The sequence below is a fragment of the Cryptomeria japonica genome, chromosome 3, assembly GCF_030272615.1.
Source record: "Cryptomeria japonica chromosome 3, Sugi_1.0, whole genome shotgun sequence".
Lineage (NCBI taxonomy): Eukaryota > Viridiplantae > Streptophyta > Pinopsida > Cupressales > Cupressaceae > Cryptomeria > Cryptomeria japonica.
The window spans coordinates 629,015,814-629,031,493 of record NC_081407.1 but is presented as its reverse complement, the minus strand read 5'-3'; the positions used below and the strand labels follow the sequence as shown (position 1 = coordinate 629,031,493).

Below are 15,680 nucleotides of genomic sequence, written 5' to 3'. Positions count from 1 at the left end.
TCTCAATCCACACAAAAAGAAAGAAAAAAGTTCCTAAAATCATATCCTGAGATTCATGGAGTGTCCAGAGCTAAATTCTCTATTTAAATGCTAATTGAGAGATGTCAAGAGTTATGTAGAGTTGTCTGAAGTAGCTATAAAAAAGTGAATTTAATGAATTTGAAGGCTCATTATGAGTTGCAAAGGGACATGAAACATCATAGGTGTGGGAGAGATGATGAGACCATAATTTGTCTCATACTTTATCCATAAATTTATCTATTTTTTCCTAATGCATTGATGTTAAAGTGGATTTCAATAATGATTGAAAGTTCTTTAGCTTGTTTAGGGTGGAATATAAAATAGATATTTGATTTATTTTGAGTAACATATATGATCTAAAATGATTTTAATATTTCTTCATGAGTATGCAAGATGTTACAATGTAGCTAAATGAGTTATTGAATAACTCATGACAAGAAGACTCAAAAACATTTGCAGTAGAGAGCTCCAAACATTACCATTAGACAACTCTGGATATATTTCAAAGGCTTTGAAGACATAATGAGAAGATAGATGAGAGTCTTTCAAACTTTGAATTTATATTCCAACATTCATGCAAAATCATGGAGCATGAGTCATTCCCAAATCAATTGGCAAAGTATATGCTTCATACATGCTCCAAGAGATCTCTTGTGTCACATGTTATCTCTCTCCACCAAGGATAACTCAAGTTTTCACAATAGTCAAGTGTCATTACATGATAATATCATTTTTTCATGATGATAAGATATAATTTTGTCAAGATAATTGATGAGTAATTCCTTCATTCACATTGAGAACTTGAATATTTTCTAAAAATCAAGCACCTAGAAAGTGAAAAACCTAGTCTTAGTTAAATAGTGATGTCTCCCTTGTTTCCTAATGAAATTCAAAACTTCAAAATTATCTAGAAATATAAAATCAAAGGCTACCAACCCATTAAATATTTTGGCAAGATTCACAACACGTAAGAAGTAGTAAATGACAGAAAATGACTGAGATGCAAGTTATGTGATGGATAGTAGTTTCAGTTTACTTAAAGTTTTGTAAACACTACCTTAAAAGTAGGTGTTGAAAACACCATAGGATTGAGAGGGAGTCAATTTGGACTTTAAACTAATTTATCTTTAAGCTCTTAAATCTCAAACAACAATTTTTTTATCTCCGCAATAATGAAACATGAAACCTAAAAACACAATACACAAGAGAATACAAGAATTACAAGGAAAAACCATAGTGAGAATCACACTCACAATATGAATAATTGAGTACAATGTTTTAGGCCCAAGGCCAAGGTAGATCACTGCTCTTGATTTTGACTTGCAATACTAAGGCAAAAATCCTTAGGGCAAGATGCAATGGACTTGCATTACTGAGATACATAATCTTGAGGCAAGATACAATGGACTTGCATTACTAAAGCTCACTACTCCAAAGCAAGAAACAAATTTGCACAAGCTACCAAAATGAAACAGTACCTTTTGAAAGGCACAAATAAATGATGAACTCAAATGAACAAGATCTCATGATCATGAAACTATCCTTGAACCACTATGTCAAGCAAACAATATCATGACAAACAAAACTCACATTTATTATCTCAATACTCTATCATACTAAAAGATATGATCATCAAAGCTCAATGCAAACATAAATTTGCACTTCTACTTCTCCACATATGCTTGTGCATCATGCATAACTAATCCATCACAAAATCCACACATCTAGATATCTATATATACTAGGTTATTCATTGAAAAATTCAACTAGATCGTCCACAAATTGAATATACATGAATTATATAAAGTTGGCCACAAATAGAAATTACACCAAATCTAGTGCACTCCAGGAGATAAAGGGGGTCCAAATACATCACAACAATTCTTCCTAAGTTGATTCCAATGAACCGCATACTTCAACACATCCTCCAAAGTCAACATCAAATGTAATGTGTAGATAAACTATAACACCTCTCTAACCCTAACATTGTAAAGCAAGTATTATGATAGTGAACCTACACTTAATGTCGATGATGTAAGTATTGAAATGATAATCAAAGTAGATAGAGATATTTGTTATATCTAGAGGTCACTACGATGAAAATGTTTCTACTAATATAGTTAATAATTGGAATTAGCATGGATATGTGTATGGATGTTAGATGGAAAGGGATGATATCACATCATTTGAATAGATGAGAATGCATGTGATGTTAAATTCTCTTCCAATGAATTTAATATTTTGGCCATTTATATGTATATGAGGATTCCTAGGTATAATGTGAAAATATACTGACTATGTTGATTAGGAGGTGGTCATTTAATGATACTTTGTAAATGATGTAATGAGTCGCTAACAAGTGGGTTTTCTAACCATGTTTGTTTTGTGATCTATTTTGAGGAAATGAGCTATAATCTAGGGTTTATGGTTACAATTATGATTTCCTAATGATTTTGGTATTGATGGGGATATAACGATGATAGTAGGGTTTACTGCTCATGGTTTCTTAATGACCTTGATATGAAGTAATGTATTATGATTATAATGGATCACGATGTACTAACATGTATTTTAGGTGATCTTATTGGAGGATTGATTATGATTATTGATGCTAAATTGTTATATGTATATGGATATATATATGTTGTATAGGTGTTTTGGGTTTTGGTTGATATAAGTACAAGGCATTGACTCCACCTGGCTTCACGGGTATGAGCGTGTCTAAACAATCCATGATGGTAGTATATCAAGATATCATTAAGGCTCAAGTGACCTAAGCCTAACCATTGTCCCAAATTAGGGCAATAACCTTGGTCTTGAGTTTACCTATTTGGATTTTCATAGAGGCAATGCCTGTGTACCCATGTAAGTGATCTTTTATTTGTGTGGTGTTTGATGGATTTAATCTTGGAAATGTTTATTAGCATTTATCTGTTATATTATTATTATTATTTAAGCTATTAGTAGTATTATTAATGATATAAATATTTCCCATCCATATTCCTATTATTATTATTAAATATTATTATTTTTATTTTTAACATCTTTTATGTGATATAAATTGTTAATGTGAATATTGTAGTATTTAACCTCTTTTTGTGTAAATATGAGCATAAATAGTATGTGTAGATATATTTATTGTGTGGAATAATTAATAAATAACCTCTTTACTTGTGTAATTATATTTGGGTGGAGGTAAATAATCTTAATTTATTATAATTTTCATTTTTTGTGGGAGTTGGTTGTGTTTTGGGAATAATTATATAAGTTATTTGTTAAATAAAATTGGATTTGTATAGTTTGGTTTTCTTGGTGGTTTTTTTTCCCATACATGTTTGGAGAGGGAAATATTATTTTTGTTTTTTTGGTTGTGTAGAGACAGTTCCTACAAATTTTTTTGAGAGGAGGTTTTTGAGAGTGATTTTGTGGGAGATTCTTTCTATTTTGTTGTGAAATTTGAAGGATATCTGTGGTGATTAATTGTGTGGTTTGGATTGAGAATTGGGCTGGATATTATCTTTCTTTCAATTTATTTTTGGCTGGTTGGATTCGTTGTTGTTCCCTGGAGTATTGTTTTGCAAGCTTCTTCATTCATTCTCCTCGTTTTCTCATGTCTTGAGGTAGGGTTCATTATCCTTTCTTCTTTTCATTTAATTTTATTTATTTGAAATGTAAAATTGATATGTTTAGAATATTTTATTTCAATCAAGAATTGGATTTAATGTATTTTTTTGATTATATAGTTGTATGTTGAAATGCTTTCATTTCCATTGAGAAATTTGGGGTTGTTTTTAGGTTTTGAGGTCTTGTTTTCTATTTGTGTCTTGGGATCAAATTGATGGTTTTTTTGGAAGGAAAATGGGTCTTAATCTAATTGTGCCTCTGAAGTCAATTTGATTCCTAATTAAGCACCCCTAGTTGTCCATGTGCAATTGCACAACTACAGGTGCAATTTCACAACTTTAGCCCAAAATTGCATAGCTTTGGCCCACAATTGGACATATGTAGCCCACAAATGTGCAAATTTAGACCACAATTTCATAAATTAAGCTTGCAAGTGTCCGGGTTTACAATTTAGCCATATCTGGCCCTGTTTGATCAACTTAGGTTCCCTAGAGCATTCCAAAGGCTTGAATTGGTCTTGTACCCTATCGATCTCATGTTTTGGGGTTTTTATGATTTGTATTAAATTGATTTATTTTTGTATGTTCTTCCCTATGCATAATTATAAAATAATATATTTGTTGTAGCATTTGGGAATGGTTCCATTATTGAATCCTTAATAGTTAAGGTCTAAAGAGATTTGTGTGTATGATTTATGATTCAGTTTCCTGATTATGAATTCATGTATTATCTATGTGATATATATATATATATATATATATATATATATATATATATATATATATATATATATATATATATATATATATATATATATATAAAAGCTTATCATTCCTTAGCTTGAACCCTAGGGTAAGGGTGTCCAAATATAATATAGGGGGATTGGCTCTCGATGGGGGTTGAGGCCCTAAAGAGGTTGCCAAGATAACCCATTGTGAGTTTCTTGATCAAGTGATAACCTAATAAATGAACTAGGGTAAAACACATTAACAAGATAATATGGCACCCTACCCATGGCCTTGAGTGCTTGTATAGACTAAGGATGGGATTGGGAAGGCCTAGACATTAGTAGGGCATTGATCTGGCATGATCAAACCTTGTTGTCTTCATGAATGGATTGCATAGAGGCTTCACTGGATAGGAAATATTATATCATGTACATTCATATTGGGTGGTTTAATATCCCAAAAATGAGGGTGCAATATATTTCCTATCGGTGAAAATAAGGGGGTTTTTAATTCTAGCTATAAAAAAATACAATATTTGTTGAAAATAGTGGGGCTTTTAATTTGGGAAGTGTATTTGGAGAGGTTAACAAAAAATGACTTTAACACAATATTTTTAAAAAATAGGGGGATTTTTTAGTATGTCATGAACGCACGTGCTATAACCCAGGATTACTAAGTGAATCCCCTGTGATGGATTGTTTGGTTTCGCCTGAGATGTCAAATGGCATATGGGGCCTAGAGAGGCTACCAGGATAATCCATGTTGAGGCTCTGTGATGACACTCTTTCCTTCTTGTACTCTAGATCCCTATCCTATATGGTTGTGTATAGAAGCCTCTGGTGGAACCTTGTTATGCATCGTATATGTCCTTGTGCATACCTTGTGTTCCCTTGGATGTTGTTGTTGTGCTTGTGAGTTTGGGGCCTTGTGTCTATCTCTTAAGAATGGTGGGGAAAAGTTCCACATGGCTGTGTTTTTGTTTCCAACATCCATTAAGTACCGGTGGACTTGTCTGTGTGCGTTGGAAGGATCTTGTATTTTTCATTCCACTATCTTTTCATTCAAGTTGCAAGTTGTTCCGTTATTATAATTATTATTTAATATGTATCTTTGGACATCATTAAACTTGTATTGCTATTGTAACTTGAACACTCTATAAGGAGTATGATTTAGATTGGATTAATGTAATTAGTACTAATGTAATTCTATAATAGTGTTTAGGTAGTTCGGTGTTGGTACCGACTACTCATAAGTGGATGTAGGATCTAACTTATCTTTTGATAAAAGGTTATCATAGGAACATTTGTTTTCGTGCTTAAAATGAATGTAGTTGTAGATGGTTTTATTCTATGTAATGTTGTAATTATTTTATTAATGATTATTGTATCATAGATCTTTTTTAGGAGTGTTGCATAGTGGCAACATTAGGGAACCCATAGAGGACATAGTTTATAATGTATATTTATCTTCTGCATGTGCATTGTAATGGTTAAAATTACAAAGGATTGGGGAAATAAAAAAGGTTCTTCAACATTATTACATTAAAAAAGATATCAACACAAGGTTCATGTCTTCAAAATATAAGATAGAGTCCCAAAATAACTTAAAACATTTGAAATAAAATATCATAAAATGGGGCTCATCACTCCCAAAATAATGTTTTTTGCACCCATGGAGATAGAAAACATTAGAAAATCAAGATGAGAATATCCCATGGATAACTTGATGTTGTGGCATTTCATAGAAAAACTAACAATACCATCATCCAAAATTAAGACCTAAAACTCTGGAGGTAGATATATAAAGTAGTTTAGATGAGTAGCCATTTTTTTTGTTGATAAAATTATTAGTACAACACTATTATTCTCATCTTCATTAAGAAACCCCCGACTTTAAGAGTTTGTGAGGCACTAACTCCTGCAAGAGCATGACAAAAAATGATTAGGCATTAAACTTGATTCTTCATCCATCTCATTTCCTCCATCAAATGTTAACTCCTCTTCTTCTTCCTCATTTGGACCTTCAATGTAGAATAATTTATTTTCAACACATTTATGACCATGACTATGATTTCTATCACAATTAAAACAATACCTTTTTTTCTTTCTTCTTAATTTTTTGTGGAGTCAACTTGATAAGCTACAAAAATGAATGTGTAGGAGGGCTTCTTTGTCTTATGTTTACAAACCCTTGTTGCCTATTGGCCAAAAAAAAATTCTCAACTTGCCTTTCCTTACTTATTTCTTGGGACAAGGATTATGGTTGGAACAAACACACCTCATATTTTATGTGCTCCTTTAAACCTCCTAAAAATAATGACTTCAAATTTCTTTTGTAACATTCTCCACTCTTAGACACAAGGTTTGAGATTGATGGGTATCATCCTTAACTATACATTTTTTTGTAATTTGGTGAGTTGATGGAACTAGCTATCCATAAAAATATCTCCATAATGGGTATCAAGTTCCTCTTGAAAAATTAACCATGTGACCACACAAACCTTCTTTCTATTTTGATTGCACAACCAATGATACCAAATGAATCAGTTTGGTTTTGAGTATAATGATGTCATATTCACCTTTTATTGACTCAAAACACGGTGAAGATCAAAGTATTGCTCCATTTGGAAAATCCAATTGGTTGGATCCTTGACATAAAACTTTCATATATCCAACTTTGGTATGAAATACCTATACATAGGGTTATTTGAGAGTTGACCCTTCTTAAATTCTGAAATAGACCAAAAAAAATCATGTCTTGTGAAATCATTATCTTCCTTCCTATGATGTGAATCTTCACACTTACAATTCATTCTATAAATAAGTGAATTTAAATTCATTCATATATATTTGCATGTCCTTCTTCATTGACAAAATTTATTTAATCACCTCCTTAAATTGCATGTCCTTTAAAAAAATTCCTCAATCATCTCCTTCTCGAATAATGAAATTTATTCCTTAATCTTGTATATTTCTTCATTAGGAGTAATATCCTCAATTTTTACATCCTTATTTGATGTTTTCCCAAGAGTGACAACATTCCTTTTTGCCTCTTATTGTAAGCCATGCCATTATGGAAATATAATAATTTTGCAAATCGTACAAATCAAATAAAAGCAATTTAAAAATTTTACTAAAACTTATCAAAGCCTAGATGTCACTTTCCTAGAAAAAAACTTCAATAAATTATCTAATTTACAACCATGAGAGTGGCTTTGTTCAAAAACCTATTTAATCAAAATATCACTTAATTTGGCTCCAACACTTTTCCAATTTGAATTATAGGCGCCCTAGTTAGGTCTTGAAAAAAAAAATTAAAAATAGGAATTTTTTTTTCAATATTTGAGACATGCACTTTGAAATAAATATAGAAAAAAGCTAATTATACATTATATCGATTAATTTTGCTCCAATTCCTCTAAAATATAGAGTATAGATGCTTCGATATGTTCTCCAAAAACTCTTTATAAATAAAAAATATTGTTTTCAAAATGACCTCTAAATAGAAAAAAATGACTTGCCTTCACAATGCAAATCGTGCTTAGCTACCATTTATAATGTAATGCCTTGCATAATAGAAGCATATAATATGAAATACGCTGAAAATATGTGCTAATAGCTAGGAATAACAAGCCGCTTCAAGAGGGAAAAGACTATCTCCTATATATACCCTACTTGTGCCTATAATATAACCCAAGCCAACTTAGTCCCATATAATCTCTACAATGATCTAAATAACTAAATAACAATATAATAATGATAAGCTGACTTAATTAAGATTTAAATGGTAGCCATAAATTCACTACTCATAACATTATGTGTACACTAAAATTAAGAACAAAAAACTTCAAACTTTATAATAAAAATTTGAACTAACCATGAGGTAAGCATACATCACCTTGGGTATCATGCTACCAAGTGCACAATTTATCTTTATTGTAAATTAATGAAAAATCCTTCCAAATATTTTTTTTCTATAAAAGCTCAGCAACCGCCCAAATCAAGGAGAATTAATGAAAGATCAATCCCAAATCTATTATAAATAGGTAGCTAGAAAACTTTGTTGCTATATTTTCATGATAGAATGCCTTGTCAATGTATTTTATCAAGCTTTAAGAGCACTAAAATCAAGGTCAATATATTGAAAGGACTTCACAAGTAGGGAAGGTGATATGTACCTATATGTGCACCTTGGCAAAAGGAATGAGGAGATGGTATTTATGATGCCCTACCTTGCCCAAAAATGCATTTTCTCCCAACAAAATAGATTGTCTAGTGAAGAAATGTAGGATAGTGAATAGAAACCAATTACATGTGTAGGAAAATAGTTTCAAAGTGTAAAACCAATTTGGTTGGGGTAGAGGAGAAATTGGCATGTGCAAACTACTATGGGAGTGAAAAAGAAAGTGTACACATTGCAAGTTTGACAACCATAGATGCAAAAGATTAAAGTTGACTCGCTAAATTATATGCTTAATAGACTTATGGGGAATCAATATTTGGAGGTAAGCATACAAAGAGAAAAAATTGTGTGAGCACATGCAATATCTACAACTCTGATGCTTTAGGTACTAGGGAGATATGAAATAAATAAAAAACAAGCAAGCTTTGGATAATGTGCATCATTGTGCATAAGGTCCACAATTTTGATAGACTCAATAGAGTTTTGGTTTTGTCATGTCAAACCAAATTGTACACAACTTTAATTTATGTAGAAATATAGGGAATAGAAGTCAAAAGACAATTTGCAACATTTAACAGCATGTGCAAGTGTAGCACAAATCCGCGTGACAAATTAGTATTTTACTAGGTTTCATAGTCTTTTAGAGAGTGGTGTAAGCTAGGTTAGCATCATTTGTATGCAATTGTTAAAGAACTCCATGATATCAATGTAGTATAAGTATTTTTTAGACTATAGAAATCAAGTAACCCACCTATAAACTACAATGCCTCAAATAAACCTGTTTAACGTGACCAATGATTCATGCACGACACACCCTCTAGAACATTGGTGTAGTATAAGTTAGCAAATTAATCAAGCTAATGAGAAAGAATGCATAAACTTAGGATTTCACAATTATCTTAAACTTTAATGTATAGATAATATGAACTACCTCAAATAGCAATAATTTCAAAGATGTATATTTAAACACTACTAAACAAGATAGGGAAGTAAAACCTACATTGAGGAACTTTAATCATAGACAATGACAAATGCATGACAAACTTGAAGACTTGAAGAATGAGTATGATCGGAGTGATAGGACAGTAGCACTAAAATGTGAATGCTTGCCAACTCAAAGTAGGATCATGATAGTCTATAATCAACGAAACAATGACCTTTTTTAGCATAAATTTATCAAATGTGGTTTTAAACACAATCAATGATTATTGACACTCAAAATGTAGATGTAAAGCAAAGAAACTTCTAAACATCAAAATTTTGCCAATTCACTCTTATGAGTATAGAGTTATATTCATGCATCAATTCACTTATATAGGCATAAAGATTAGACTTGTAGACATTAATTTGCACCAGAGTAAAGCATCATTAATAAGTAGGTTTTGAAATGGTCATTTGATCAAGTGCACAAAATGCAACATCTTCCTCAATTTTTAAAATCTTTCATAATATATATTTGCATCATCAAATCTAAAGCAAATATCACGATTAATTTACTTAATTTTTTCATTTAATTTCATTATCAAATCTTGCTTACTATCCTGAGTCAAATTTATTTATCATTGTATTTTAATTAGTTTACATTGTCAAAAGGTCCTTGATCTATGTTTAAGTTGAATAGTTTTAATGAGCTTAGATAGAATCAAGTCTTGTTGAATGCAAGACCATAAGGAATGAAGTTGGAATCATTGTTCTAGACACCCATCAGTCCTTGAATCTAAACTCAAAAAACTTCTAATCCTAAACTCTTAACCAAAAAGATATCAGCTTTGACTTTATTCAAATTGAATCACAAAAATAATTTAAACTTAACATTAGAAAAAAAACTTTTTAATTTATGTAGTAAGTGATTAATTCCCCTCCAAAGATTTTAAAACGGCTCTTGGTCAAAAAGACATGCATCAAGCATTCTAGAAACATTGCAAACACTCATAAAATTTAAATCTAGAAAGCGAAAGCAAAGATCTGAAATTTATCCTGTATGAACCAACCACCACTAACCAGAAAAGATTGGGATAAGGAAATGGAGGGACACTTTTCCACCTGATGTTTCATTACTTACTGAAAATTGTTAAGATTGTCCACACGCAAACGAAGTTAGTTTGTGTAAGATGGTGTCCACTCATTCTGAACTGTCAGCACTATAAAAGAATAGCATCTACCGACTGATAGATTATTTTCTAGTTTATGAAGCATATTATCAAAGTCAAGTAAAATTAGAGTACAGGAATTAGTCCTTTATGCTATTATCCACTGTGTAATTACTAGTGAGAATCAAACAATAAAATGGGGCGTAATCCCCATGAATGATAGAGAAGATATTATAATTGTAGGCATGTGAGGGCATGACTTTTTTACAATGTATAAATGTTGCTGAAGGATATACACAATTTTTTCGCATTGATATTTTAGATTGACTCAACAATCCATCATAAAAGGAAGAAGAAGAATATAAAAAATTATAATCCTATCCTTCGATGGAAAAGAGAGCATAATTCTTAACTTCTCAGAAGTAAAGAGATTGATTCCTCCAGTAATTTGAAAACAATAAGATTTATAAGCATGGTGAAGACAGGTGAGTCATTATAGTGGCTCCAGTGTTGGATTTTACATCATTCAACTAATTAATCTACAGTATTTTCAGACACCCATTATTTTAAAAAGCTAGCTAGTATCTGCCGACTGTAGATTATTCCATGACCCCTTAAGGAAGAAAGGAATAACTTTGCTTACTTTTGATTACTTTCTCATGAGTGGAGAACGAATGTTTGGAAAGAATATCGTTTATATTTGATCAGGTGCTTGTGCGTAGTTAAAATAAAAAGCTGCTATTTAAGAGTTTAAGATATTTGTATGTTACACATTGTAGATTCAATACGTAACTTGTGAGAAATCTAGGGTCCTTAAGATGTCTGTGTATGAAGTATTGGAAGGCTTTAATTTTCCAAAGGGCATTCTACCTGCAAATGCCAAAGGATATGTCTTACATCCAAATGGTAGTTTTCAGGCTTTTCTGGATGGAGTATGCAATATGAAGGTTGAAGGGCTAGGGTACCAGATCAGGTATGAGAAGAAAATCATGGGGAATATTAATGCAGGATCATTGAGGAATTTAAAGGGTGTGAAGGTCAAAGTGTCATTTCTGTGGTTGCCTGTATCTGCAGTAAAAGTGAGCGATGGGAAGTTGACATTCTATGTTGGACCCTTCTCTCTTACCTTTGATGCTTCAAGTTTTGATGAGATCCCAGAATGTGAATAGGCCTGTCTAGTTCAAATTAAATAAAGAAATGAAAAACTGAAGGGATTTTTCAAATCTGAAATAGCATGTAATTGTTTGCAAATACAGATTGAATATAAAATGGACTTACTGTTTTTCTAAATATATTGAATATGGATTACTGTGTATATCACACAGTTGTATAATATTTTGCTCTGTTTAGCTATATTTTTCAGAATTTTTCAAAAAATGATATATTAGTTTGCAATCATAAGGTAAGATTTGTTTAGGCTTGTTGTCATGCGATTGGTTTCAAGTCTAACAATTGTGCAGAATTCTTTGCTTTGTCCTTTGGTTTGGATATGGCTATATCTTTGGGAATTAAGGACTTGATAATTGAGGGTGATTCTATGGTTATTATTCAAAGTGTCATGAAAAAAAAGTCGAATTGTTGGCAATTACAATATATACTTGATCATATTTTGCAAAAATTAGATTTTTTTGATTCCTTTTTGATTTCTCACTGTTATAGGGAAGTGAATAAGATTGCAGATTTCTTGGCTAACTTAGCCATTGACAGTGAAGCTAATATGCAGGAGGTAAGTGTGGATGAGATCCCTTCCTCGGTTTTGGAATATTTGCAGTAAAGATCAACCTCCTTATTTGGTGTGGCTTTTCTTTGGTGTGGGTTATGCTATGCTTGATCACATGTTTATTTTGACAGGCTCTCTGATTATGGTTTCATTTCTGCTATGTGGTATCATTCTAACCAATGGTTTGGAGAATTGTGTTTCATAGACAGGGGTGGTTCAGACTGGTGTTTTTTGGCAGCAATGGATATGCATCCTTCGGTGATCATACTTTAATCTTCCTTCTATATGCTTCTGTTGGCGGCTTCCTTTATATCTAATGCGGCTTATGTAATTGGGATGGGTTTTTTGATGTACTATGCCAATGGGCATTTGGTATTGGGTAGAACAGGCTTGTGTTACTTAAGCAACACTGAAGGGTTTTCTTACTGGTTCTTTCCTTTCAGTACTTTTTGAACCAGACACTGTAAAAAAACTTTTAAAATTTAATATAGTTCAGTGGTTCTATCCACTTTTATCAAAAGAAAAAATAAATAAATAAAATTAAAATGAAACCTAGCTAATTTATGTATAATAAAATCTCCTTCCACTGGACACTAAAGGAGAAGGAAAAAGAACATAGATATAATGAGGAAGAAGGAAAAAGAACATAGATATAATGAGGAAGAAAATAAAGAAAAAAAGTTAAGGTGAAAAAGAACATAGATATAAGAGGAAGAAAAGAAAGAAAAAAAGTAAGGTATGGCCCTGTAATGTCCCCATCCAAATCGGAAATACAAGATTGTTACATCACACGCTATCATCATCTCCTTCATCAAGATTGTTACGAAGGAACTCTGTCATCTTCAAGTATTTAACTTGCCGATTTTATAGAAGACAACAAATAGAAATGCAAAAACGATATGTCAAGAATACTGATACTACATAACCACTAATCGATAATATGAGTGAATATAAGAGTATGGAGAGTGGTTATGATTGTTTCCGTTGGGTTATGAAGAGACACGATTTATAATAACAAAAGGAAGCGGTTACCATAAGAAAGAGGTACGATTTGTATAAGAAAGAAAGCAATTATGAACAAACATGAGTCATGTCCTTTACAACATAACTTATCATTTCGATTGGAAGATATCTGGAGGCATTCATTTCCACTTCAGTAATCATCAATGGTGTTTTTTATATTATTTCTTATTCTAGTTGGTACGTCGAAGGCCCAATATCGTGTGCAGAATCCAGTGAGCGATATATAAGGGACAACACCCTTATTGCATGGGTTTCAAATAACAATCAGAGAGCTTTAAATCCAATCGATATCCTTCATCAGCATTGGTAAAAGGAGGGGTTCAAAGAGATATTATTCACTCGGCATTCATATATTATATCAATTAGGTAGAGCAAGTGACGTTGAAAGGATCATCATCTATATATGATTTGTGTCCATACTATTGATTATGGTAAATCAAGAGCACAGAGTCTTGTAAAAGGGATGCAAGTGGATGAAAATGATTCTGGCCGTTCGCCATCGTCAGTCTTCTTTATCCTTCCGCGTGTTTCCCTGAGTTTAATTATTGTTGTTTTATTACGTGTTTGAGCGATGAACATGCCATAACCGAATCTACAATTTTGTTCAGTTCTTTTTCGACTCTGAAGGCATCTCTCTTGTCTTTTCATGGCCGTCAATTGCAGCTTCGGAAATAAATAAACTACCAATCGCACCTTGGTGTGCATTGGGTACGCCGAAAAGGTTTCAAAGGTCAATGAGGACAAAAATCAATATATTTTTTTTCATACATTTGTGTGCTATATGAGATCAATTGGTAGATCACTCAGAAAGTGAAAGTTTTTTTTTGGAATAAAGGTCTCAATAGAGAAGTAGCAGGAAGTTATAGCTTCAAGTCAATTATGCGTCCACTTATAGGTTCCTAAATGATTAAAATAAAATATTTGAATCAAGAAGATAATCAAGCCCCATTATGAATAGGCTTATGTTATGTTTGCAATAGAAAGAAAGATGGAGATATAAGAGATACATATACAAAGAGGGGGAGAGAGGGTTAGAGGGAGATATGGAAGAACAAATATGGAGAGATAGAGATAGAGGGAAAAAAATACAAATATAGAGGTCTAGGAAGATGCAGAGGGAGAGGGAGAGTGAGAGGGGAAGAGATGCATGCACATAGAGGAGATGTGAGACACAGATGGATAGAGAGAGGGAGGCATGTCTATAGATAGAGGAGGGGAGAGGACAATAGAGGTAGAGATGAAGACGGTGCAGGAGAAGAAGAGGGAGACAAATAAATAGAGAGATAGAGAAAGGTATAGGAAGAGATATAAAGAGAGAGAGAGAGAGAGAGAGAGAGAGAGAGAGAGAGAGAGAGAGAGAGAGAGGTGGGGGGGATTGAGATGGGTCAAGAGTGGGAGAGATGGGAAGAGATAGAAAGAGGGAGGGAGAGAAAGGGAGGGAGATAAGTAGAGGGGGACAATAGAAGAGGGAGAGAGAAGAGGGGGAGAGAGGGGGAGAGAGATGTAAAGGGAGAGATGGCTCAATATACAAAGGGGGAGGGATAGATGGCTAGTTATATATGGAAGGTGATATGGAGAGATAGAAAGGGATATAGAAAGAGATGTAGAAAGAACCTCTTGAGTTGAGATTAGAGAAGCTAGGGAAAGAGACAATAACCACGGGTTTTGAAGGGCTACCTAAAACCTTTTTCTAGTAGAACCATGATGAACTGAGACATTCATAGACATGAAGTGGGAACACAAAGAGCTCAAAAACAATAGAGAAGAGAACCAACTGGTAGTAGAGGCAAGCAAAGAAATGCAACTCAATGGGTTTTCAAAGGTCCCTCATAACCTTTAATAGTAGAACCACCATATGGGGCAAAAACAAGCCCAAAAACAACATAGAAGATGACTTGAATGAAGAAGCATATGACCACAATAAGAGAAGAGTGATAATAATCTAAAGCCAAGAGGTCCTCATACACTAACTTTTAACTTGAAACATGCCTATAGCCAAGTAATTGTTGTTGAATGGGTTTCTCAACCCTCCTCACCATCCTAACCTCTTTGGTGGTTCTCTCACTAATAGTTTGAGCTTTTGATGTAGTGGTAGTCGATTTGTATTAGCAAAATTGGTGACTCTACTCAGGAGGGTTGAACTCCCACTAGCAATAACTTACTTGCCTCATGGTCGATTGTATCTAGAATGGGCCTCTCGGTTCGGGGGGATAAACTATTGTTGCATGGGACCCCCAACCCTCCTCAACACCCTAACATCTCTAGTGGTGCTCTCTGTCATGTTCCCAATTT

General features: G+C 32.9%; 1 protein-coding gene across 1 annotated transcript in view; it reads left to right on the top strand.

The window, feature by feature from the left end:
- The window catches only part of LOC131033034 (uncharacterized), a 42,688-nt gene extending 30,874 nt beyond the window's left edge, over positions 1-11,814 (top strand). The window contains exon 2 of the mRNA XM_059217586.1: positions 11,425-11,814. Within this exon, the coding sequence (XP_059073569.1) occupies positions 11,425-11,814 (390 nt within the window). The remainder of the gene's footprint in view (positions 1-11,424) is intronic.
- Positions 11,815-15,680: the final 3,866 nt, after the last annotated feature.